The 26,648-nt window shown below is 44.2% G+C and overlaps 1 protein-coding gene across 2 annotated transcripts in view; it reads left to right on the top strand.

The window, feature by feature from the left end:
* Positions 1 to 26,648, top strand: part of LOC124789323 (transmembrane protein 117-like) — a 246,554-nt gene that overhangs the window by 80,415 nt on the left and 139,491 nt on the right. For both annotated transcript variants that reach the window (XM_047256640.1, XM_047256639.1), the window contains exons 4-6: positions 241 to 351; positions 4,110 to 4,246; positions 26,307 to 26,563. In XM_047256640.1, the coding sequence (XP_047112596.1) occupies positions 241 to 351; positions 4,110 to 4,246; positions 26,307 to 26,563 (505 nt within the window). The remainder of the gene's footprint in view (positions 1 to 240; positions 352 to 4,109; positions 4,247 to 26,306; positions 26,564 to 26,648) is intronic.

The following is a 26,648-nucleotide window of genomic DNA, read 5'->3' as shown; positions in this document are numbered from 1 at the left end:
CAGTTGTACACACACACACACACACACACACACACACACACACACACACACACACACTACACACACTACACACACACATTTTTATAAGACGTATGGATTACACATCTACTTAATGCTGTCAGCAAACTGGAAATAGCGAGAAGGGAAAGTCACTATAATTGTATGCTCATCAAAATTCTGTTCTGTTGAACGTGCGAGCGAGTAAGATGATCTGAAGCGTGTCTGGTGTGTGTGTTGCAGGTGCTGATGTGGCTGCTGGCCATCCTGTGCGGCATGATAGTAGGCAAGCTGCTCATCCACGGCTACCTGTGCGGCACCCTGCTCCGCCTCAAGATGTTCCGCGACGACCAGGTGAGGGCGCGCCTCAGTAACTGACACTCGTGTCTCCGCTCTACTTGCACATCTACATCCGTATCCTGCAGGCCACTTTAGAGTATGTTGTAGTTCGCACTGTGGATACTACCTGTCTTTTCTCCCCTTTCCTGTTCCATTCTCAAATGGTGAGCAGCTAAGATGACTCCCAGAAAGCTTTCCTATGAGCTCGAGTTTCACTCATTTTCACATTGCGGTCACTTCCCCAGCTGTATATAGGAGTAAGTAAGGTGTTGGCTAACCTGTCGGAACATCCGCGCTCAAAATTCTATAAAGGATGAGAAACTACTTTGACGCAGATTGTGCGTCTTCGGCAAAGTTTTTCTTTATCCTTTCCTTCATCTACGTTTGCACAGACATTGTTGAAACAAGATAAGGGGATGGACGCTGAACTTTTGGAAAGCTGAAAAGAAAACGACCGCCTTTTCTTTGCCAACCTTTTCATTCCGCAATACCAACTGCAAGCTACGTCTTCAATTATTTGTTTTTGATGTATTGCAATCTTAGGGTATCTTCACAGTTTCTACTCTCTAAAACTCCCTCTAGTACCATAAGAGTTAATTATTAATGTCTTAATAGATGTCCTATCATCCTGCCCCTTCCCTGTGTTCCTTTCCAAGCTGATTCTGCGGAGAACCTCCTCCTTCCTTAATTTATCAGTTAACTTTATTTTCAACATTCTTCTGTAGCACCACATCTCAGATGCTTCGATTGTCTTCCGTTTCGGGTTGCCCGTAGTACGTACATGCTTCACTACCATACAATGTTGTCCTCCAAACGTACATTTTCAGAAATTTCTTCCTCAAATCTTCGATACTAGAAGTCTTCTCTTGGCCAGGAATGCCTCTTCCGCCAGTGCTAGTCTGCTTTTTATGTCCTCCATGCCCCGTCGGTCATGGGTTACTTTGCTGCCTAGGTAATAAAATTCCTTAACATCGTGTGCTTTGTTATCCTCATTTCTGATGTTAAGCTTCTCGCTGTTCTCATTTCCGCCACGTCTCATTACTTCGGGTTCTTCGATTTGTTCTCAGTCCATATTCTGTACTCATTAAACTGTTCATTCCATTCAGTAGATCATGTAATTCTTCCTCATATTCACTCAGGACTGTAATGTCTTCAGCAAATCTTATCATTGATATCCTTTCACATTGAATTTCAATCCCATTCTTGAAACTTCGTTTTATTTCCGTCATTGCTGTTTAGATGTATAGATTGAATAGTAGGCATGAAAGTATTTTAACTGCACCATCACAATACATATATTCCGTAATGAAATTCGTCTTAAATAATCCACCACAATTCGAAAAGAACCGTAAAATCCATACCCACAACAGTAGAGGAAAAAATGACCTTTATGACATTATTGAAGCTGCCAGTGATTCAGAATAGAATTCAATATGCAGCAACAAAAGTTTTTTATCATTTGGTCAATAACTTAAAATGTCTGACAGGTAGCAAAGCAAGTTTCAACAGTAATCTAAAATCGTATCTCCTGGATATCTCCTTCTATTTCATCGATGAATTTTTATTTAAAAACCGGTAGCCTGTAAAAAACAAAAATAAAAATTAGTTTTTAAATGTGGTTGCGTAAATAGGACTAAAATAATATGTACATTAATGTAAACACTTACAGTTCATACATAACCTGTAAACTGAATCGTTCTACATAACTTTAATAAAGGAATCGTTCAAATGATCTATCGAATGTGTAACTATTTATGTAACTAGAAGAATTTCTAAATATGTGTGAATGCGCTCGTGAGCGCGTTTGTGTGTGTGTGTGTGTGTGTGTGTGTGTGTGTGTGTGTGTGCGAGAGAGAGAGAGAGAGAGAAAGGGAGAGAGAGAGAGAGAGAGAGAGAGAGAGAGAGAGGCAGACAGGCAGAGAGAGAGGGGGGGGGGGTGGGAGGGAATGAGAGAGAGATTGAACATACCTAATTACAAATAACTACATGTAAAGAAGAAATAAAGATGTATTAAAAACTTAATATACAATATTAATGTTCCACAATAATGCTTATTTAATAGATCGTTATGAACCGGCTTTCGTCTTAATAGACAAATATGCTTTTCATCTTCCCAGAATTTCTACATGCCTTGGCTGATGGACAGCGTTTGTTCATTTGGCTTCACCCTCGTAGGTTGTGGTTTTGTCGTTGGGCAGCGAATTTTGCAGTACTGGTTCAAATGGCTCTGAGCACTATGGGACTTAACATCTGAGGTCATCAGTCCCCTAGAACTTAGAACTACTTAAACCTAACTAACCTAAGGACATCACACACATCCATGCCCGAGGCAGGATTCGAACCTGCGACCGTAGCAGTCGCGCGGTTCCGGACTGAAGCGCCTAGAACCGCACGGCCACCGCGGCCGGCTTTGCAGTACTGATCAGTAACGTGAAATTTTCCCTGTCCAGCACGGTGTCTTCCGTACTGTTATGTTTTCTCAAATCCTTTCTTGTCTCTTCCAGCCATCCTGTTCTTTTTTTTAATTTGGAAACGAAATTCGAAATGTTCTTGATTATCCTGCTGTCATTCATTCTATAAATGTGATCGTAAATCTTTGGTCTCCCCTCCGTTATGCCGTCTGATTGTTGCCATGTTTCTATCATTTCTTCTTTTCGTCCAATTGTTATATTTGAAGTTTTGTGGTCTCAAATATTTCTTAGTACTTTCGTTTCTTTCTTTTCCAGTTCCTCTTGTTCACCTCTTTTATTCAGCATTAGGTATTCAGATCCTTAAAGTGCTTCCGGTTTAATTAGTGTTTAATTTTTGCATGGAGTGATACTGATATTTCAATATCGGTTTTGAGTGAGCTTGTATGCTAATTCCAGTTTCTTCGATCGTTCTTTTCTTGTGGCGTTATCTAATCCATTTTATTGTATCCACTCTCCCAAATATTTAAACTTAACAACTCTTTTGATGCTATGCTTGTACATATTTTTCTCTGTTGTGTTTATGTTCAACGAATTCCGTTTTCTCAATACTTAGAAATTACTGCAATATCGTCCTACAAAAGCGAGACATTTCACCTCATATCTTTCTGTTCCTTGTCCTAAAATGATTCCTTCGTTGTTTTTCTCTTGTAGTTCTAGGCCAATATAAACAGCTTAAGTTACAATATTACGAAAACAATGCTCACTATACAGTAGAGATACTGAGTCGCAGTTAGGCACAACAAAAATACTGTCACAGAATGAGCTTTCAGCCAACAAGGCCTTTTTTCGAAAATAGACAACGCACACACACACACACACACACACACACACACACACACACACACATAGACATGAACAAAGTCTCTGGAAACTGAAGCTAGACTGTAGTATGAGTTTGCGAGCGCGCGCGCTTGTGTGTGTGTGTGTGTGTGTGTGTGTGTGTGTGTGTGTGCGTGCGTGTGTGTGTGTGTGTGTGTGTGTGTGTGTGTGTGTGTGTGTTTATTTTCGAGAAAGACCTTGTCGGCCGAAAACTCATTTTTTGGCACTCTCTTTGTGTTGTGCCTATCTGCGACTCAGCATCTCTGCTATGTGGTGAGTATGCTTTTCATAACTTTGCTACATTCCATCCTGGATTTTCCATTGTTTAAGTGAACTAGACTTCCTCTCTGAAACCACAATATTACCACATTTTACGGCACTTACGACCTCCGCCGTTATAATCATGTTTCTCGTACCTTTAGATGAACTTGGGTCTCGACATGTTTAGCCCGGACACGAGATGAGGAGTGGTCGCTGTTGCAGGGCTCCTGGATGACGATGTTCCTGACGGTGATCGTGTCGCTGTACGTGTTCTCGCACGGCTACAACCTGCTGCTGGCGCTCTGGTACGACAACTGCCTGCTGCACATCAACAGTGACATGGGCGTCACCAACGCCAGGTAACGCAACAAGTGGCACCTCGCAGCAGTGCGCCTTCGAGGCAACGCCCGCCACTGCCTAGCTGTGTCACGACGGAGTGAGAGACTAAGCAGCTCGGAGGACTGACGCTGAGAAACTAGTCGTCTACGACGTTCTTAGATCTCCGTGGCGGTTATACAGTTCACTTACACTCTCATGCCAATATGAGACCTTTAGCATTAATGAAGTATTTGTGCCGCTAGTATAATTATTCTATACCACAACAGAACTACAATAAAAAACCTTAAACATTTTACCCAGCTATTAATACTACACTAATGGCCATTAAAATTGCTACGCCACGGAAATGACGTGCTACAGAAGCGAAATTTAACCGACAGGAAGAAGGTCTGTGAGATGCAAATTATTAGATTTTTCAGAGCATTCACACAAGGTTGCCTCCGATGGCGACACCTACAACGTGCAGACATGAGGAAAGTTTCTAACCAATTTCTCATACACAAACAGCAGTTGACCGGCGTTGCCTGGTGAAACGTTGTTGTGATGCTCGTGTAAGGAGGAGAAATGCGTACCATTACGTTTCCGACTTTGATAAAGGTCGGATTGTAGCCTATCGCGGTTGCGGTTTATCGTAACGCGACATTGCTGCTCGCGTTGGTCGAAATCCAATGACTGTTAGCAGAATATGGAATCGGTGGGTTCAGGAGGATAATACGGAACGCCGTGCTGGATCCCAACGGTCTTGTATCAACAGCAGTCGAGATGACAGGCATCTTATATGCGCGTGGCTGTAAAGGATCATGCAGCCACGTCTCGATCCCTGAGTCAACAGGTGGGGACGTTTGCAAGACAACAAACATCTGCACGAACAGTTCTACGACGTTTGCAGCAGCATGGACTATCAGCTCGGAGACCATGAACGCGGTTACCCTTGACGCTGCATCACAGACAGGAGCGCCTGCCATGGTGTACTCAACGACGAACCTCGGTGCACAAATGGCAAAACGTCATTTTTTCTTATGAATCCAGATTCTGTTTACAGCATCATGATGGTCACATCCGTGTTTGGCGACATCGCGGTGAACGCACATTGGAAGCATATAGTATGGGGTGCCATTGGCTACACGTCTCGGTCACCTCTTTTTCGCATTGACGGCACTTTGAACAGTGGACGTTACATTTCATATGTGTTACGACCCGTGGCTCTACCCTTCATTCGATCCCTGCGAAATCCTACATTTCATCTGGATAATGCACGACCGCATGTTGCAGGTCTTGTACGGGCCTTTCTGGATACAGAAAATGTTCGACTGCTGCCCTGGCCAGCACATTCTCCAGATCTCTCACCAATTGAAAACGTCTGGTCAATGGTGGCCGAGCAACTGGCTCGTCACAATACGCCAGTCACTACTCTTGATGAACTGTGGTATCGTGTTGAAGCTGCATGGGCAGTTGAACCTGTACACGCCATCCAAGCTCTGTTTGACTCAATTCCCAGGCGTATCAAGGGCGTTATTACGGCCAGAGGTGGTTGTTCTGGGTACTGATTTCACAGGATCTATGCACCCAAATTGCGTGAAAATGTTATCACATGTCAGTTCTAGTATAATATATTTGTCCAATGAATACCAGTTTATCATCTACATTTATTCTTGGTGTAGCAATTTTAATGGCCAGTAGTGTACTTTGTACTGTATGTTAACCGGGCGTCTAGAAACGACGGAGAGGCTCCGTCCCCACCACAGCCCCAGTGGTCCGCAGCTCCACGACGACTACCGCAGTCCACTTCATCCCTCCGCCGCACCACACCGAACCACTCTTTCAGGGTTCTTGCGCGTTTCGTCCCCCGGTAGACCCTCCAGGGAACGACAGAAGAGTGTAATCCCTATGTTTGCGTGGTAGAGTAATGGTGGTGTACGCGTACGTGGACATAGTGTAGCTGAGGCAGAATAAGGGGAACCAGCCCGCATTCGCCGAGGTAGATGGAAAACCGCCTAAAAACCATCCACAGGCTGGCCGGCTCACCGGACCTCAACACAAGTCCGCCGGACGGATTCGTGCCGGGGACCAGGCGTTCCTTCCCAGTCCGGAAATACTACTTTAGTACTGCAGATTTTGTTCTGTGTATGTTCATTTCTTATGGTGCATCTAAATTGTTCATGTTTGTTTCCGCCGCTGGATCTGCCCTCATGATGCCCCGGTCAACAGCATTGTCTGCTAGATTCCTTGGGCTTCGGGCAGCGCAGTACGGATGGGAAAAACCGACAGATTAAAACCGATACCGGTATTTTAGTTTTGAGTAACCGGTATTCTTCAGTATTTGTTTGGTCTCGATTATAACGGATCTTTTTTGTTGTTTATTAACAACCGAGTAAAAAACTGAAATATCAATTAGCCATAGCAACAGCGCTAAATTTTTTCGTTTTTAAATAAATCTTTCTTTAAAATAAGGAGTAATTTAATTCGTAAAATTTGCGTTGGTTTGAAACATTGCGTTATTACAGAAAATGAGGAACGTGATCAGTGCCATTTCAATAACAATGCCGACAGAAACAAAGAACAAACAGATGGCATAAGAATCGGTACAACGCTGTTAAAACAATAATGTCCCCGTTTATTTTCCCGTGTGTCGTATCTTAAGGTACCCTTGTACGTGGGTTGTGCACGACTTGTCCCCACCTGGTCTATACGGTAATTTCTCGCTATCGTCACCGGACATCTCTTGTACTGCATAATGCCACCAACCATAGTCTAGAAATATTTTTATGAAGTGACGTAGCAATGAAGTACAATCTTAAAGATTTGTCTGCCATTTCTATGTAAGAAAAGGAGAAGGAAATTATGATAATAGTCATAAATTAAAAACTTTACAACAATTCATACGTAGTTGTTGTTGTTGTTGTGGTCTTCAGTCCTGAGACTGGTTTGATGCAGCTCTCCATACGTAGTATACAATAAAAATAGGAAGAAACTGATCTGCTGCCTGTGTCTAAGTAAAATGCCTTTACCTGCTTATAGCTCTTGAAAACAGACAAATTAACACGAAAAACAGAGTTCTTGAACAACACTTTTCACTCTTCAGCACTGGCAGTTCGAAATGGCTAAATATTGGAATGATACCCGGTTATAACATGATTTTTGAGCAGAGATTCTAGAAGTTAGAATCAGTGGAAGAGTACTGGTGATTTTTTCTAGTATTCAGATATTCATCTCTTTTCGAGTATAACAGTGAAAGGGTAGACGAACTAAGTTTTCTTTTCATAAATTTTGACAACATAGTCCACGGAGAGCAGCGACCTGATTCTATATTATATATGAACAATCGAGATGGCAATAATATTTCTTTATTAACCGGTTTCGGCTTATGTACAAGCCATCTTCAGAATTTTTTTGGCCCCCTATGGCTAGTGCTGGCGGCCCCTTAGATTTTTCGTGATACCACGATGGTGACTGAGTGTACGTATCACGAAAACTCCAAGCAGCCGCCAGCACCAACCATAGGGGACCAAAAAAATTCTGAAGATGGCTTGTACATAAGCCGAAACCGGTTAATAAAGAAATATTATTGCGATCTCAACTGTTCACTTTTAAATAAGTTTTCTTTTATTTGCCTATTTAATTTATTAGTTTTATTCTATGTATGTTGAAACTAAGAGAGTCAAAATTTTTCAGTCTTTGTTCGGTTTCTGCGTTTACTAAACGAAATAATAGGAATAAGAAACCGAAAATCTTTATTTCAGAAACAGGTTATTTTGAGCTGTTTTAACAGGTTAAATTAGCGTGGAAAAAAACGGTATAACCAAAAACCGATTGTTTCACCGACAACCGCCTTTACTAAGCGCCAGTAACGTTTCCACTTTACACGTATCACTGTAATGTCTTAGAATTCACTCTTTTATCAATTGCACCAACGCAATGTAGATTCTCGAAAAACCATTTCATTCAATGGCCACAGACCTCAGTTGTCTTCGCTCCATCTGTAGAGTATCTCGTCTAGCCGGGATGGCAGCATCCTGCCGTGTGGCTTAGTGGCTTGTGAAGTCGTCCTTGACGCTACGGTCGCAGGTTCGAATCCTGCCTCGGGCATGGATGTGTGTGATGTCCTTAGGTTTAAGTAGTTCTAAGTTCCAGGGGACTAATGACCTCAGAAGTTAATTCCCATAGTGCTCAGAACCATTTGAAGTCGTCCTTGACCTTCCTGCATAATACCGCGGCTGCAGTACCGTCCAAGATCCGCCATATTTAAAAGTTCCTCAGCGCTGCTCTGGGATCCAGCCATTAAGGAGCTGGATTCCAGAGCAGCACTGAGGAACGAGTCAACATGGCGCAACTTGGACGGTAATGCAGCCGTCCGAGGTGTGGGCACCCAACTTTACAGGAATGACGTTCAGACAATGCGCTTCAGAATTTGCGTTAGTAGTAGTGTTACTATCATGACTCGCCTTTACACGTCGGTACTGATTCGGCAACATAGGGTGAAACACAAGCATCAGTGTGTATCACGGTTGCAGAAAGTCAAAAGAGACCTGGAAGAAGATTACCTTGGCATTACTCGCAAACATGTTTTATCAAAATAGCGAATAGCGACGCAGTAAAGGAATACAAAGAGGTCCTCTTTCCCAAACGGGGTTGAAGAAGATGATTCGGAAGATGGAATTAACTGAAAATTTGGAACTGCTCCAGGGAGTGAGCGACGAACAACTGCTCCAAAATTATTGGATTACTTACTGTTGCCAGAGCTGATTATGCCACACTCATTGTGCAAAAAATGGTGCAAATGGCTCTGAGCACTATGGGACTTAACATCTATGGTCATCAGTTCCCTAGAACGTAGAACTACTTAAACCTAACTAACCTAAGGACATCACACAACACCCAGTCATCACGAGGTAGAGAAAATCCCTGACCCCGCCGAGAATCGAACCGGGAACCCGAGCGTGGGAAGTGAGAACGCTACCGCACGACCACGAGCTGCGGACACTCATTGTGCGATATTCAAGCAGTGCACGATCTGTTTCACGACTACTGAACATTCCATGATCCAACGATTGAAAAAGTACTGCGAACAGTTGTGAAATGGTATTACTATACCGCTTCCAGGCTGTCGTGGATGCAGACGGCCGTCACATTGAGCAATGTTTGTACCTGGAACGTAAGCATGGTAAGCAGTTAACAGATGTTACTCTCTTATGTGGAAATCAAGATATGTTTCTTTCAGACCAGTGCCGTTGCAGACACTTTAAGTTGTTTGGCGAGGGACATTACCTTGATAAAAGCTATCATACTCTCCAGCTATGAGAATCGTCACGTGCCTGATCTTAGACAATAGATTAGTCGCTTCAGCGTGGATTAATGCTATACCACCTGGCACTGGTGCTCCTTCGTTGCTCTTTACGGTCTTCAGTTAGGTGGCAAGGAATCCAGCTGGCAATCGCCTTTGAGTAGCCCAACTGGTGGACAAGTGTGTCAGCAGTGCAAACAGAGACATCCTATTGAGCAGCGAGGTATTTCATTCTGATCTGTTTATCAGCTCTAATGACAAACTCCGCACGTTCCTACATTGCAGCAGTCACAGCTGGCCACCGATCGGGATATCTGACAGGTCTGCGTGACCTTGTTGCGATGACGACAGACGCCTCGCCCAACGACTTACCGTGCTTTTATACACTGTCAGATCTCCGTAGACATTCTGCAAGCACCTACGAACATCTACCATGCTCTAGTTTTCCGCCAAAAGAAACGCAATGACAGATCTCTGTTAGGAACGCGCCTCCGTTACTGAAGCCATTTTGAAGACTATGTACAGCGCCGCCACCTCTACATATACATCGACATGTATACTCAACAAATCACGTTCAAGTGCCTGGCAGAGGGTTCTTCGAACCACCTTCACAATTCTCTATTATTCCAATCTCGTACTGCGCGCAGAAAAAATGAACACATATATCTTTCCGTAAGAGCTCTGATTTCCTCCCTATGTAGGTCGGTGTCAACAAAATATTTTCGCATTCGGAGGAGAACGTTGGTGAATGGAATTTCGTGAAAAGATTCCGTCGCAACGAAAAAGGCCTTTCCTTAAATGATTTCCAGCCCAAATCCTGTATCATTTCTGTGACAGTTTCTCCCATATTTCGCGGTAATACAAAACGTGCAGCCTTTCATTGAACTTTTTCGATGTACTCCGTCAGTCCTATCTGGTAAGGATCCCACACCGCGCAGCAGTATTCTAAAAAATGACGGACGAGCGTAGTGCAGGCAGTCTCCTTAGTAGATCTGTTGCATTTTCTAAGTGTCCTGCCAATAAAACGCACTCTTTGGTTAGCCTTCCCCACAACATTTTCTATGTGTTGCTTCCAATTTAAGTTGTTCGTAATTGTAATACATAGGTATTTAGTTGAATTTACGGCTTTTAGATAAGACTGATTCATCGTGTAACCGAAGTGTAACTCATGTGGGTGGCCTCACATTTTTCGTTATTTAGGGCCAACTGCCACTTTCTTCCCATTCAGATATCTTTTCTAAATCGTTTTACAGTTTGTTTTGATCTTCTGACGACGTTATTAGTCGACAAACGACAGAGTCATCTGCAAACAACCGAAGACGGCTGCTCTGATTGTCTCCAAAATCGTTTATATAGATAAGGAACAGCAAAGGGCCTAAAACACTACCTTGGGGAACGCCAGAAATCACTTCTGTTTTACTCGATAACTTTCCGTCAGTTACTACGAGCTGTGACCTCTCTGACAGGAAATCACAAAAATGTTTCAAATGGCTCTCAGCACTAAGGGACTTACCATCTGAGGTCATCAGTCCCCTAGAACTTAGAACTAGTTAAACCTAACTAACCTAGGACATCACACACATCCATGCCCGAGGCAGGATTCGAACCTGCGACCGTAGTAGTCGCGCGGTTCCGGACTGAAGCCCCTAGAACCGCTCGGCCACCGCAGCCGGCAGGAAATCACAAATCCAGTCACATAACTGAGACGATATTCCATAATCACGCAATTTCAATACGAGCCGCTTGTGTGGTACAGTGTCAAAAGCCTTCCGGAAATCCATAAATACGAAATCGATCTGAAATCCCTTGTCAATAGCACTCAACACTTCATGTGAATAAAGAGCTAGTTGTGTTTCAGAGGAACAATGTTTTCTAAACCCATGTTGACAGTTTGTCAATAGACCGTTTTCTTCGCGGTAATTCATAATGTTCGAACACAATATATGTTCTAAAATCCTGCTGCATATCGACGTTAACGATGTGGGCCTGTAATTTAGTGGATTACTCCCACTACCTTTTATGAATATTGGTGTGATCTGTGCAACTTTCCAGTCTTTGGATACGTATCTTTCGTCGAGCAAACGGTTGTGTATGATTGTTAAGTATGGAGCTAATGCATCAGCATACTCCGAAAGGAACTAATTGGTATACAGTCTGGACCGGAAGACTTGTTTTATTTAAGTGATTTAAGTTGCTTCACTACTCCGAGGACATTTACTTCTACGTTACTCATGTTGGCAGTTGTTCTTGATTCGAATTCTGCAATATTTACTTCGTCTTCTTTTGTAAGGCATTTCGGAAGGCTGTGTTTAGTAACTCTGCTTCGGCAGCACTATCTTCGATAGTATCTCCATTGCTATCGCGCAGAGAAGGCATTGATTGTTTATTGCCGCTAACATGCTTCCCATACGACCAGAATCTCTTTGGATTTTCTGCCAGGTTTCGTTGTGGAAACTGTTATAGGTATCTTGCATTGAAGTCCGCACTAAACTTAGACCGTCTGTAAAAGATCGCCAATCTTGGGGATTTTGCGTCTGTTTAAATTTGGCATGTTTGTTTCGTTGTTTCTGCAACAGTGTTCTAACCCGTTTTGTGTAGCAAGGAGGATCAGCTCCGTCGTTTGTTACTGTATTTGGTATAAATGTTTCAATTGCTGCCGATACTATTTCTTTGAATTCAAGCCACATCTGGTCTGCACTTCTATTATTAATTTGGAATGAGTGGAGATTGTCTCTTAGGAAAACGTCAAGTGAAATTTTATCTGCTTTTTTGAATAGGTTTATTTTTCGCTTATTTTTCGAAGATTTGGGGATTACAGTATTCAGTCTCGCTACGACAACTCTGTGTTCACTAATCCCTGAATGGTTTTGATGCTCGTTATTAACTCAGGATTATTTGTTGCTAAGAGGTCAAGTGTGTTTTCACAACCGTTTACTATTCGCGTGGGCTCATGATCTAACTGCTCGAAATAAATTTCAGAGAATGCGTTTAGCACAATTTCGGATGATATTTTATGCGTACCTACGGAATTAAACATGTATTTTCGCCAACATATCGAGGCTAAATTAAAGTCACCACCAATTATTATCGTATATGTCGGGTACGAGTTTGAAATCAAACTCAAGGTTTCTTTGAACCCTTTCAGCAACTGTATCATCTGAATCGGGAGGTCGGTAAAAGGATCCAATTATTATTTTATTCCGGTTGCCAACAATGACGTCTGCCTTTACTAACTCACAGGAAGTATCTACTTCAATTTCGCGACAAGATAAACTACTTCTGACAGCAACAAATACGCCACCGCCAATCATGTTTAACCTATCCTCTCGCAGCTTGATGAAACTATAGGGGCTGAAACAAGAATATTCCACGTTAGAGACGTAAAGACAGTCTGGCAATGACAATACAGACAGCAGTTAGATATCGATGCATTGAAAATGGATAACAGAAAACTCACTTAAAAGAGCACATATTACATGCGTGTTCATGGTTTTATTAGCGTTGTAATAAATTCGTAATACAGTCACGGCCTAAATTAATAAATAAAACGACAAATGCCGGCCAGTGTGGCCGAGCGGTTCTAGGCGCTTCAGTCTGGAACCGCGCAACCGCTACGGTCGCAGGTTCGAATCCTGCTTCGGGCATGGATGTTTGTGAAGTCCTTAGGTTAGTTAGGATTAAGTAGTTCTAAGTTCTAGGGGACTGATGACCTCAGATGTTAAGTCTCATAGTGCTCAGAGCCATTTGAACCATTTTGAAAACGACAAATAACTGAAAAAAATGCTGAAGGTTATCCTTTGTATATGTAGCTGTCTGATCACCAATAAAACCAGTGGGCTTCCGACCTCCCTTCAAGAGTTCAGATCGAGACATCGCCAGTGGATGTAAACAACAACATATCTTCATATGTGTGTAAAATCTTATAGGACTTAACTGCTAATGTCATCAGTCCCTAAGCTTACACACTACTTAACCAGAATTATCCTAAGGACAAAGACAGACACACACACCCATGCCCGAGGGAGGACTCGGACCTCCGCCGGGACCAGCCGCACAGTCCATGACTGCAGCGCCTGAGACCGGTTGGCTAATCCCGCGCGGCAAACAACAGACTTTCCGCATAAACACATAACTCAAACGGCTCAAATGGCTCTGAGCCCTATGGGACTGAACATCTGAGGTCATCTAGAACTTAGAACTACTTAAACCTAACTAACCTAAGGATATCACACACATCCATGCTCGAGGCAGGATTCGAACCTGCGACCGTAGCGGTCGCGCGGTTCCAGACTGAAGCGCCTAGAACCGCTCGGCCACAACGGCCGGCTAAACACATGACTACTTCGTGAAAAGCCATGCGACAAATCAACCAATTGGAACTAATGTGACTACGTATAGCACTCCGCCGAATTGGCGTTATAAGCACTGGCAGACTGGCAGTGTGTACCTACAGCTAGGACAGCTCCGGCCAATACTTAAGCCGGCTCTAGCCTAGAAGACACTCGCCGTAGTCTTCAGTAGAAAGTCGTATCTTCGTAGTTGTGTAGAGTAGTATTTTGGTTATTATTTTCTTTTCATTGTCTTGTACTATTATCTGGTTTTGCTACCACAAGAACTGTTGTGCTTCTTGCTGTTCTTACGTTTGGAAATTAGTGTACGCCAAGAGGGCGTTTTAGTTATAATAAAGTGTGTCCAAACTTGATCGTTAGTTCTTACCCGCCAACCGCAGGACACTACAGTTCCATTACCATCCTGTTAAAAACGATGATCGCCTCTGAACTGACACCCTATTGTATTTAGTACACAATGTTGTAAAATGTCTTCATATCCTTCGGTATTTACCTTTTTCTAAAGTGGAATAAAGCAACCATACGCTATCCACAAGAAACGTCACCATACCATAACACCACCGTCTCTGTAATTCGCTGTTGGCATTGCACAAGATGGCATGTAACGTTATACAGCCACCATCCGTCGTACCCAATGGTCCCTATCTGTCAGCACAATAAGTGTCCGCCCTGGTAGCTGAGTGGTCACAGTTCCGCTTTAGACGCCGTGCAGTGTGGACGTGCCTAGTCTTCCGCTCCGCCGTAGCGTTACGTATAGTGGACTATCGTTTTTGTTACGTGTTGTGTTGCAACTTCTGAGAGTATTTCTCCGTCGTTGTTTCGTACCTTGTGTTACTTTCTGTCCTTATTTCAGTGTGTTGTGTGTAGCGGTTTCGACCGCCTATTTTGAAAATGTCGTCCCAGGTTATTCCTCGTCAGGCTACAGTTAGTTTTACTTTCGACAAGTCAACCCGCAATGTGCAACCTAGTTCCCTTGAGATTCATGATTGGTTGGTAGATACCTTTGGTGTTCATTCGGATCAGGTGCACACTGCTTATTTTGATACCGAACTGTATGTTTTCTTTGTTAAGTTCATGGACCCACTTCAGGTTGATAAAATTCTTTCTAAATATGGTCATCAAGTTCTCTTTCGGCATCGGGATGATTCTGTAAGTACCGTTCTGCTTTCCAATGCTTCCATCACGTGTACCAATGTTCGTGTTTACAACCTTCCACCGGAGGTGGATAATGTCTATCTTAAGGAGGGTCTACAAAAGTATGGTGATGTAAAGAGCATTCGCCTTGAACGCTGGTCAAGCCAACATCGCCTGCAATGTTACAGTGGTATTCGTTCAGTCGAAATGCACATTAAGCAGAATATTCCATCTCACCTGCAGATCGGTGGATATCGTGTCCATGTAACATATAGTGGTCAGGTTGGCACCTGTTTTTTGTGCAATGAAAGTGGTCACGTGCGTACTGACTGTCCGCGGAGGGTTTTTGTTTTAAAAAATTCTCTCGAACAGCGTCGCAAGTTAACGGTCGCTGACCTCGTTGCAGGTGGTTCTGCTCTTGGTGTAGCACAGTCCAGTGGTAGTAGCGCCCCGCCACAGGTTTTGCGCACCCCTGACACAGAATTTCCTCCTTTGCGTGCTAAATCTGATGTTGTTCCGTCTGTCCCTCAGGTGGGTGTGCCACTTTTGAATAATAAGAGGCGTCGCCCACACGATGGAAATAGTACGGATGAGGATCTCCCTGAGATGCCCCAGTCCGAGCGACCGGCATCCTCCGAGCCACTGTGTACTATAGCTGCTCCCTGCCCTCCTGAGGTAGCGGTTCCGGTGGCGGCTGCTGGCCCCCCTCCGGCCTCCGACGCAGCTTCTCTCGAGTCGGGTCGTCGGTCGGGCCTGTTGGCGCCGTCTTCCAAACCGACTTCGATGTCACAACAAGTGGAGCCGCGACAACTTACTGCTTCGCTGCCCCATACCTCTGCCAGCGGAGCTGCTCCGCTTCCTTCCAACTCTGCGGCCTCGGACCTTCCTGCTCACGTTTCGCCTCCGTGCAGTCCATGTTTGCCGGAAGCTAGTGCAGGTGTTGACCATTCCGTTTCGTCGGATGTTTCCGCCGCGACCCCGGATCCCGCATGTGGACCGGCGCGGGTGGTGTCGGATACAGAACTTGACCCTCCTACGTCACCGGCGGCTGAAGCTTCCTTGCCCGTCAGCCGACGCAAGTTACGCGTTCAGCCGAACGTTAATGCTGTTCGTAAAAAACCGAAACGTAAGGGATCCGCGGAACGGGGTAGCAGTCCCCCTCCCTCGGATGCCTCCGTCACCCCTGGTATGGACTGTGACGCTGGTGCGTCGGTGTAGGTGATTTGTTTTCTCGCTTTTCTGTCTATGGTTCAAGCATACACCTTTCTTACCTTAAATGTTAACCGTATTGAGTCCGACGTTCGCATTGCCTCTTTGCGGCAGTTTATTTACGACGCCTGTGCGGACGTAGTGTTTTTGCAGGAAGTGTTGTTTTCTGATCTCTCTCTACCTGGATTTCAAACTGCTTTTAATGTCGCGCCGGAATATTCAACAGGAACTGCTCTTTTCTTTCGAGAGGGCATTCCTATTACTGACATTGAATTCCTTGACTCTGGCCGTGGGATTGGTTGTCGTCTTTTTGATCTCCGCCTCGTTGTTTTGTATGCCCCCTCTGGTTCGGGTCACACTGTGGCTCGATCGCGCTTTTATAAAGAAGAGCTTATTTATCTTTTGCGCCAGAGTCCTCGGAGTCTCCTGCTCGGAGGCGATTTTAATTGTGTTTTACGCCCTGCAGACCAGTCCCCCAATTTTAATTATTGCCGTGATTTACATGACTTAGTTCGTACGATGCATCTGCGTGATGTTTGGGAACACAAATATCCAACCCTGGTGAAATATACGTTTTTTACCGGGTCCTCATGCAGTAGACTCGACAGATTCTATTTATCTGATTTTTTATGTGATAAAATTCTTTCTGTCGATGTTATTCCTACTAGTTTTTCTGACCATTGTGCTTTTACTGCAACTGTAAATCTTAGTCACCAACCTGCAAAACTTTATCGTTCCCAGTGGATGTTAAATGTTTCCCACCTTGCCGACAGTGCTATGGATGATGTTATAAGTGGCGTGTGGGAGCGATGTCTTCGCTCTGTCCCGCGATACCCCTCCTTGCTGGTTTGGTGGACTGCGTTTGCCAAGCCCAAGATTCGTCAGACTTTGATTTTTTACTGTGCTGCAAGGGCGCGTGATTTTAAGAACACGTATGAATATTACTACTCTGTCCTGCGTGAACTATATGACGCGGCGGGTACCTCTCCTCTGCGGATCCATGATGTTCGTCGTATTAAAGCCAAGCTCTTGAGCCTTAAACGACGACAGATGGATGGTCTGCGAGTTAAGTCGAAACCTCACTCTCTTGTTGAAGGTGAGCTGACATCCTTGTACCACCTGCTACGGCATCAGACTCGTCGTCGTCGCTCCTTCATCTCTTCTCTTACGGTGGATGATGGACGACAGCTTATTGCACAGGAGGAAATGGTTCGTGCTCTTCATCAGTATTATACTAGTCTATATTCTGCCGATGATTCTGGTGAGTCTCTTTCGGATGATGTCCTTGGGGATCTAACTGCGACGATCGCGCCTGACGCGAACGGCGAATTTCTCCGGGAGTTCCAGGTAGATGATGTTTTCGATTTTATTGCTCGCTCTCCGTCCAGTAAATCGCCGGGTCCAGACGGCCTGCCTAAAGAATTTTATCTCCGTTTTTGGCCTCTTTTGGGTGGCATTTTTACGCAGATTTTAAATGAGATTGTCAGGGGGGTGGATGTGCCTGCCGATTTTAAAGTAGGGAAAATTGTTTTAATTCCGAAGTCCTCTGGTCGTTTATCTGCTGCCAATCTTCGTCCGCTCACATTGCTGAACTTTGACTACAAGACAGCTGCTAGAGCGCTCAATAGCCGGTTGTCTTCTCTGCTTCGGGGTGTGATTGGTGCACATCAATGTTGTTTTCATGATAGATCTATTCTGACACCAGTAGCCGAATATCGGGATGTTGTCTCGGTTGCGGCGGTTACAAACGTACATTGTGCCTTTGCCTTCCTTGATTTTTACAAGGCTTTTGATCACGTCAGTCATGTGTTTTTAGATCATGTTTTAGGTACAATAGGTTTTAACGCTTCATCACGTGGTGTTCTTGGCAATTTGTATAGGGGAATAACAGCTCGGGTGTCAGTCAATGGGCAGCTGACGCCGCCCATTGCTATCCGCCGCGGAGTGCCTCAGGGTAGTCCGCTCTCTATGTCTTTATTCGTATTGTCCCTGGAACCGCTGCTTCGGACTATTGCTCTCAAGCTTCAGGGTATGTCCCTCTCTGGTGGGAAGCTCTCTGTTAAGGCATATGCGGATGATGTCGTTGTTCTCCTCCGTCAACGTGATGATATCCGGTTGTTGAAAGGGGCAGTTGATGCATACTGTCGTGTCTCTGGAGCGCGTCTCAATCAGGGTAAATGTAAGTTCCTTGATATTCGAGGATTTCGCGATGCTGATGTCCCTTGGGCCACTTTTGTCGATCGCCATACGTCCTTGGGGATTATCATTGATCGGTGTCCTCTAAAAATGGCGGCTCTCAATTGGAAATCTGTCACCGAGAAGATACAGGGGGCTCTGATGGTCCATGAGCAGCGCTCTGCTACCATTTTGCAAAAAGTCAGAATTTTAGACACCTACGTTCTATGTAAAGCTTATTATGTTGCTCAGCTGTTCCCACTTCCCATGATGGTGGCGAAAAGGTTGCGCCAATTGTCTAGCAGGTTTATATGGAAGGGCCATCTATTCAAGTTACGTTACGAGGTTATGACGAAACCGCGTATCTCCGGAGGCTTGGGCCTCTCTGACATTACTCGCAAGGCGTCTGCTTTGTACGTCCGCCGAACGACTCTAATTGTTACGCAAGAAGAGACTTCAATTACATCCAGGCTTTTTAATGTTGTGCGTCCGGCGAGCCTTGCTCCACCTGTCGATGTCGGACGCCTAAATATTAAGCTGAAACACATTCGGGAGTTTTACATTGCGGTGAGTTACCTCGGTGACGTCTTCTTGCGGCGACCGGTGCCAACGACCAAGGGCTTGATTGCCCGCTGGGAGGGGCTGGCCGGTCCCAATCCAATAGAACTGGCGTCTCCATCTGTGTCCTGGAGGAACGTCTGGAAGAATGTTAGTCTGCCGATACACTCTATGGCCGTGGCGTCCACGTGGTATAGGGTAATAAATAATTTGGTTCCCACCAATGTACGACTGCACCGTATTGGTCTTTCTGACACGGACACCTGTACTCGGTGTGGTCTCCTGGATACCCTTGAACATCGATTCACCTGCTGTGGGCACCTTGCCAATTGGCGTTGGCTCAGGAAACAACTTGCTTTTGTCACTAGGTCTGCTGAAGCCGCTTATACTATTGACATCATCGTCCGGCCCGATTCCTCCTTTTTTCCGCGAACGAAGCTCCATACAGTCATGTGGTTGATTGGACATTTCGTACATTTTGTCATCAGTTGTCATGAAGACGATGGACACCTAGCGTTTCGGCAGTACATGCTTACTGCTTACTGGCAGCGCTTGCGATTGCCAGGCCTCCGTGATGATTTTGCAAATATGCTTAGCCTGACATTTGAAAGAGAGGGTGTTGGCTAAGGACACCTGTGTGAGCCATTTTCTTTTATACTGTTTCGGGATTTACCGCCTTGGTGTATGTTTCTTCTCTACATCCAGGACTGAAGTTTTCGTGGACCTTTAGGGCGCTCAAGAAAAACAAACGAGCGACCACGAACCGAGGCAGTAGGGGATAATACTACGCCCTTGTACAGGTGCCTTTCGGAAACAGGACGGTGGAGTCATCGTGGCCAGGCCTCGGGCTTCGACCCCTGCCCACTTTGCTTCCGCAGGCCTGAATCTCACTGTCACCTCTAACTTTACACAATGAAAAAAAATATGAATTTATTATGCACTCCCAGTATATCAAAATTGAGGTACAAATCCACCCTTTGCTGTTTGCATTAGAAACCAATTATATCTTCTTTTTATTTAAGTGTGTGTGTGTGTGTGTGTCTGTGTGTGAAATTAAAAAAAAAAAAAAAAAAAAAAGGGGTATGATTCCTGCTTTGGGTGCAGGAGGTCCCGGGTTCAAATCCCGGACGAGCCCTGCCATTTTGACCGTGCTGAAGAGTAGGTGGAACTCAGCCCCGGTTGCAGCTCCTCAATGAAGAGTAGACGCCTGTTATAGCACGTGGATATAACAAGAATGCGGCACCAGTAAAGTACGTAGGTGGAATCCGGTAGAAAAGCAGACGGTAATTTTGCATGCAACGGAAAACAAGGTTGTCTTTGCGGGATATGTGCACCGTGAGTGGAGATTCAGCTTAATTGTGCGACAGTCTACCCTCATCTTACTAGCGACGGCAACAACCAAGGGGTGGCATGTAAGATTGAGCGTGGCTAAGAGTTTCTCATTATTAGTTAGCATCACACTTTGACAGAGCTGTGACAAGGCGAGTAGGGTGAGCTCAGGAAAGCCAGTAGCAAGCGCACTTGAAGTAGCCCTGAAGAACCGGATTATAAATTTTGCCAGCCATAATGGAGCTAGGGGCGTTCTCAGTTACCAAATACCGGTGCAATAAGAGAGCAACAGTAATAAACTAAAAAAAAAAAAAAAATCCTGGCAGGGTCGGCATTTTGTTAGTTGCGGGCGCGTAGCTAGGCAGTGCATTCGAATGTCTCCACCTTCGTGGAGTGCAATGTTAATCCTGAGCATCTCGCAGCTGCATCTCGAGACGATCGCGGTAAAATAACTTTTTTTTATTTTTTTTTTAAAAAAAAAAAAAAAAAAAAAGTGGTCAGCGTGACAGACTGTCAATCCTAAGGGCCCGGGTTCGATTCCCGGCTGGGTCGGAAATTTTCTCCGCTCAGGGACTGGGTGTTGTGTTGTCATAATCATCATCATTTCATCCCCATCGACGCGCAGGTCGCCGAAGTGGCGTCAAATCGAAAGACCTGCACCAGGCGAACGGTCTACCCGACGGGAGGCCCTAGCCACACGACATTTCCATTTTTTTTAGCACAATAAGTCTGTCATTTCTTGATTTAGCTGTGGATGTTCCTTCGCGTTTCCAGTCCACAGTCCTGTCACCAACAGTCAACGTGGCAACTTTAGAAGGGTGGAAATGTCCCTTATCGATATGTTACTGAGGTGACATCCAATGACTGGTCCACTGACATCCAATGACTGGTCCACGTTCGAAGTGACTGGGCTCTCCTGGCCGACCCATTAAGCTGTTGCTGCTTCTCTACTGCCAATGCAATACGACTCGCCTCCTTTTATACTGTAAGGTCCGCCTTTCGTGACATTCAGTGGCCAATTGCTCAATACACAGCACTCCTGCATACTTTTGATCAACGAGTGTACTTGACGTGTTTCTGTATGTCGCGGTTTTCGCGCAGTCACATCCTGGAAACCTGAAGGCATTTAAGAGTAGCCCTGCAGAAGACCAAGAGCAAGTAAAATAAGTAGAAAGAGTTATATGTTCAGAAAATATTGACAGACAAACAATAGTGTCATACCTCCATCAGAAACTTGAAACTTTTAGCCCAGGATAGGAGCAAGCACAGGAACTCGGCTCAAGTTTAAAAGAATAGTTGACCATGCACTGGATAGATATGCACCCAACAGGAAATCATAAAGGGAGAGATCCTCCATGGTAAAAAAAATCTTCTTAAGACACAGACTGCTGCAGTATAGGTATAAAGCAAAACATAGTGCCATAGAAAGACGCTGAATAAAACGGCTTTGGCAGTCAAAAGATCAATGCGTGAAGTTCTCAGTGACTGTCGTAGCAGAATACTGTCAAGTCATCTTTCACAAAATCCAAAGAAATTCTGGTCATATGGAAAGGCTATCAGTGGCACTCAAGTTAGTGTCCAGTCCGTCATGGACGAAGCAGGAACTGAAACTGAGAGTATCAAAGCAAAAACAGAAATGCTTAACTCTGTTTTCAATTGTTGCTTTTCAAAAGAAAAACCAAAAGTATTGTCCTAATTTAATTCTCGTAGCACCGAAAAGTTGAGTGAAATAGATATATCACTGGCTTTAAAAAAAAGCTCAAATCATTGAAACTGAAAGAAGCCCCAGGGCCGCATAAAATCTATACACAATTCGCGGTTGAGTAAGCCCCTCTGGTAACTATAATCTATCGTAGATCTCACGAACAAAAGAACTGAACCTGGTAGCTGGAAGAAAGCGCAGTCACACATGCCTACAAAATTGCTAGCAGAAGTGATCCACAAAACTACCATCCAATATCCTTGACATCAATTTGTTGTAGCATCTTAGAGCATATCCTGAGCTCAAACATAATGAGGAGCCTCGAACAGAACGACCACCTCCATGCCAGCCAGCATGGATTTCGAAACACAGATCACGTGTAACTCAACTCTCACTTTTCTCACATGACTTCCTGAAAGCCATGGATCAAGTCAGGCAGGTAGATGCAGAATTTCTACATTTTCGAAAAGCATTTGACTCACCACCACACCTATGCTTATCATCAAGAGCACGATCATATGTGGTATCAGACGAAGTATGTGACTGGATTGAAGATGTCTTGGCAGGGAGGGCGCAGCGTGTTTCTTGGACAGAGAGTCATCCACAGATGTAGAAGTTACTTCGGGTGTACCCCAGGGAAGTGTGTTGGGTTTCCTGCTGTTCATGTTGTATATCAATAGTAATTAATGTATATTAATAGTAACCTCAGTTTTTGCATACGAAGCAGTTATCCATGACGAAATGCAATCTGAAAGAAGCTGTACAAATATTCAGTCAGATTCTGAGAAGATTTTAAAGCTGAGAATTATTAGCAACTTACTTTAATTGTTCAAAAATGTAATATCGTACACATCACAAAACAAAACAAAAAAATATTTGTGAGTCGCAGTTGCAATCAGTAAACTCATACAAATACTTGGATGTAACAGTAAATGAAGTGGAACGCTCACATAGTCTCAATCGTGAGTAAAGCACGTAGTATACTTCAATTTATTGATAGAATACTGGGGTTCAAAAATGGCTCTGAGCACTATGGGACTTAACATCTATGGTCATCAGTCCCCTAGAACTTAGAACTACTTAAACCTAACTAACCTAAGGACATCACACAACACTCAGTCATCACGAGGAGAATACTGGGGAAATACAATCAGTCTACAAAGGAGACTGCTGACAAATCACTCGCGCAACTCATCCTGGAACGTTGCTGAAGTGTGTGGAACTCATACGAAGCAGAACTAGCAGGGTATATTGAAGGACAGCAGGAATGATCACAAGTTTGTTTGACCAGCGGGAGAGTATCACTCAGAAGGAAACATTCTCAAGTGTCAATAACGATCTTGATCAAACATGGCGCGTGCGTAAAGAGCGCAAAATAGTGCAATAAGCATTTTTTTTATGCCCGGATTCTCTTTCAAGAGGTAATTCGGTATTTTACGTATAGAAGGGATATCTTCGAAATGATGATATATAAAACACGTTTTCATAAAGAAGTTGAATTGTAATTAACGTCCTTGAAAAAGGTATAATCAACTTTTATATTAATTTGAAATTTTGCGAAATACCCTTCCACCATTAATTAATTTTGAGAATTGAAAACTTTTGTTACAGCAATAAATAAAAATTCATTTCTATTCTAATTACTAATTTTATGTATATTTGTTTTTTGTTTTAAATTATTATTTCATGTTTGACATTCATGGTTTTTTTAGTTTACCGTTTGTTGACTCAATACAATAAGTAACTCATTATTCTGATAGAAAATAATTACGATAATCTGCAAAGAAAAGCTTAAAACACATTTGTTGCATCGCGCACATAAAATGAACGAATTTTTTCCACGTAATATAGACAACGGAGAAGACAAATAAGACAAAATTCAGCAATGTTTCAAATTGTTACGGGAGATCCTCTAAATATTCTGGTGCCTATCAGATATATTTCAGTACATTGGTAAGGCTTGGTTAAGAGAATTGCTTGTATGCTAGTGACCGCAGCTTGATTGTATCGTTTCTCAAATGCAGACTGACATCATAACCATTCAACACAACTAGATCTGAAAATCTTCTCTTGAAAATCCTATGAGAAAGCTCTTCCAACATCGAAAGCCGCATACGTTCCACCGCTGTACTTATGCCATCTTCTTTTGTACTTGGGTACGACGCTCAAAACGGTTTTTCCACACAGGCCACCCTGCTGCTCATAGTTTTAAATGAAACTGATGGTGGGCTTGAACCTAGAATCTCTTTTTGAAGCCCCAAATGTCATTGTGATGGCATCAAAATCTGGTAAAAGAAGGTCTGACCAAGTCAAAAGACATCTGAAAGATATTGTTAGATTCTTGCGGTGGTCGGTGTGAAAGAAAAGTTTACAGAATCGTACCTGGGGACAAGGAATTTGTTCATCTGATGATACCAAAGGGCTCGGGAATACAGGTACAGCCAAGGGACGTAAACAGCATTACGCAGGGATGTACGTGGCTTGAAAGCTTCTTTAATTTATGCTGTAACAAAAGTTTTCATTTATCAATTAAGTAATGTGGCGGGGTGTTTTGTAAAGTTTCAAATTTTCACAAAAATTGATTATACAGTCTTCAAGAACATAAATTACGTATCAACTTTTATATGAAAAACATTTTATATAACATCTTTTGAAGACGTTACCTCTAACCCTAAAACGCCAGATTATCATTCGGGGTGTTTTTTACTCCTTAAGAGTGAAACTGGATACAAACAAAAAAATATATATCCCACTACTTTGCCCCTACTACACATCCGACACGTTTCATCAAGATCGTTTATTGGCACTTCTGAATGTTCCCTTGTGAGATGTTGAAAGAACTGAACTCTCAGACTCTTGAAGACAGACAGAAACTATACAGAGAAACTGTAGTAACAAAGTTCCAAGAACCAGCTTTAAATGATAGTTCTAGGAACAGTCTGCAACATATCGCTCCCGCAGGAATCGTGGGGATAAAATCAGATTAATTACAGCACCCATAGAGGCATTTAATCAACAACTTCCCTGTGCTCCATACCGGTAAAAAACCCTAATAACAGGTACAATACCTTCTGCCATGCACTTCACAGTTGCTCAAAGCGTGTAAATGTAACTATACACTAAAGAGCCAGAGAAACTGGTATACATGCCTAATATTGTGTAGAGCCCCCGCGAGCACGCAGGAGTGCCGCAACACGACGTGGCATGGACTCGACTAATGTCTGAAGTAGTACTGGAGGGAACTGACACCATGAGTCTTGCAGGGCTGTCCATAAATCCGTAATAATACGAGAGGGTGGAGATCACTTCTGAACAGCACGTTGCAAGGCTTCCCAGATATGCTCAATAATGTTCATGTCTGGGGAGTTTGGTAACCAGCGAAAGTGTTTAAACTCAGAAGAATGTTCTTGGAGCCATTCTGTAGGAATTCTAAACGTGCGGGGTGTCGAATTGTCCTGCTGGAATTGCTCAAGTCTGTCGAAATGCACAGTGGACATGAATGGATGCAGGTGATCAGACAGGATGCTTACGTAAGTGTCACTTGTCAAAGTCTTATTTAGATGTATCAGGGTCCCACATCACTCCAACTGCACACGCCCCACACCATTACAGAGTCTCTACCAGCTCGAACAGTCCCCTGCTAATATGCAGGGTCCATTGATTTATGAGGTTGTCTCCATACCTGCACACTTCCATCCGCTCGATACAATTTGAAACGAGACTCTACCGACCAGGCAACACGTTTCCAGTCATCAAGAGTCCAATGTAGGTGTTGACGGCCCCAGACGAGGCGTGAAGCTTTGTGTTGTGCAGTTATCAAGGGTACACGAGTGGGCCTTCGGCTCCGAAACCCTTATCAATGAAGTTTCATTAACGGTTGGTACGCTGACACTTGTTGCTGGCCCAACATTGAAATCTGCAGCAATTTGCGGAAGGCTTGTACTCCTGTCACGTTGAACGATTCTCTGCAGTCGTCGTTGGTCCCGTTGTTGCAGTATCTTTTTCCAGCCGCAGCGATGTCGGAGATTTGATGTTTTACCGGATTCCTGATATTCACGGTACGCTCGGGAAATGATCGTACGGGAAAATCCCCATTTCATCGCCACCTAGGAGATTCTGTGTCCCATCGCTCATGCGCCGACTATAATACCACTTCAAACTCGCTTAAATCTACATAACCTGCCACTGTAGCAGCAGTAGCCGATCTAACAACTGCGCCAGGCACTTGTTGTCCCTTACAGGCGTTGCCAATCACAGTGCCGTATTCTGCCTGTTACATATCTCTGCTCCAGTGTCTGTGTGGTATGAGCGGTGCAGCAAAGGTTGCTGCTGGCGTGTTGCAGCGTGATGAAGGCGGCGGCGTGCGGCACGTGGCTGGGCGACCTGATCACGGCGCTGATGGTGACGGACATGATGCTGCAGGACAACCTGTACCCGCAGTGGGCGCGGCGCGCGCGCGCCGTCTGGCGCCGCTCCAACGTGCCGCGCATCCTGCTCTTCTGGGTCGGCTCCGTCGTCGCCACCGCCGTCGTCGTCACGCTCATCGTCAGCGACTGGATCAGCTGGGACCACCTCAACCAAGACTTCCTCTCCACCACCGGTCAGTCGCCACAGCAGCTCGCCCTCTGCCTCTGTCTACTTCATTCTGACTGCAGAATGGATGCATGATTTTCAACGGAAAATTA

Source organism: Schistocerca piceifrons, chromosome 3, assembly GCF_021461385.2.
Source record: "Schistocerca piceifrons isolate TAMUIC-IGC-003096 chromosome 3, iqSchPice1.1, whole genome shotgun sequence".
NCBI classification, from domain to species: domain Eukaryota; kingdom Metazoa; phylum Arthropoda; class Insecta; order Orthoptera; family Acrididae; genus Schistocerca; species Schistocerca piceifrons.
The sequence above is the reverse complement of the archived record's forward strand: the minus strand, read 5'-3'. Positions and strand labels throughout refer to the sequence as shown.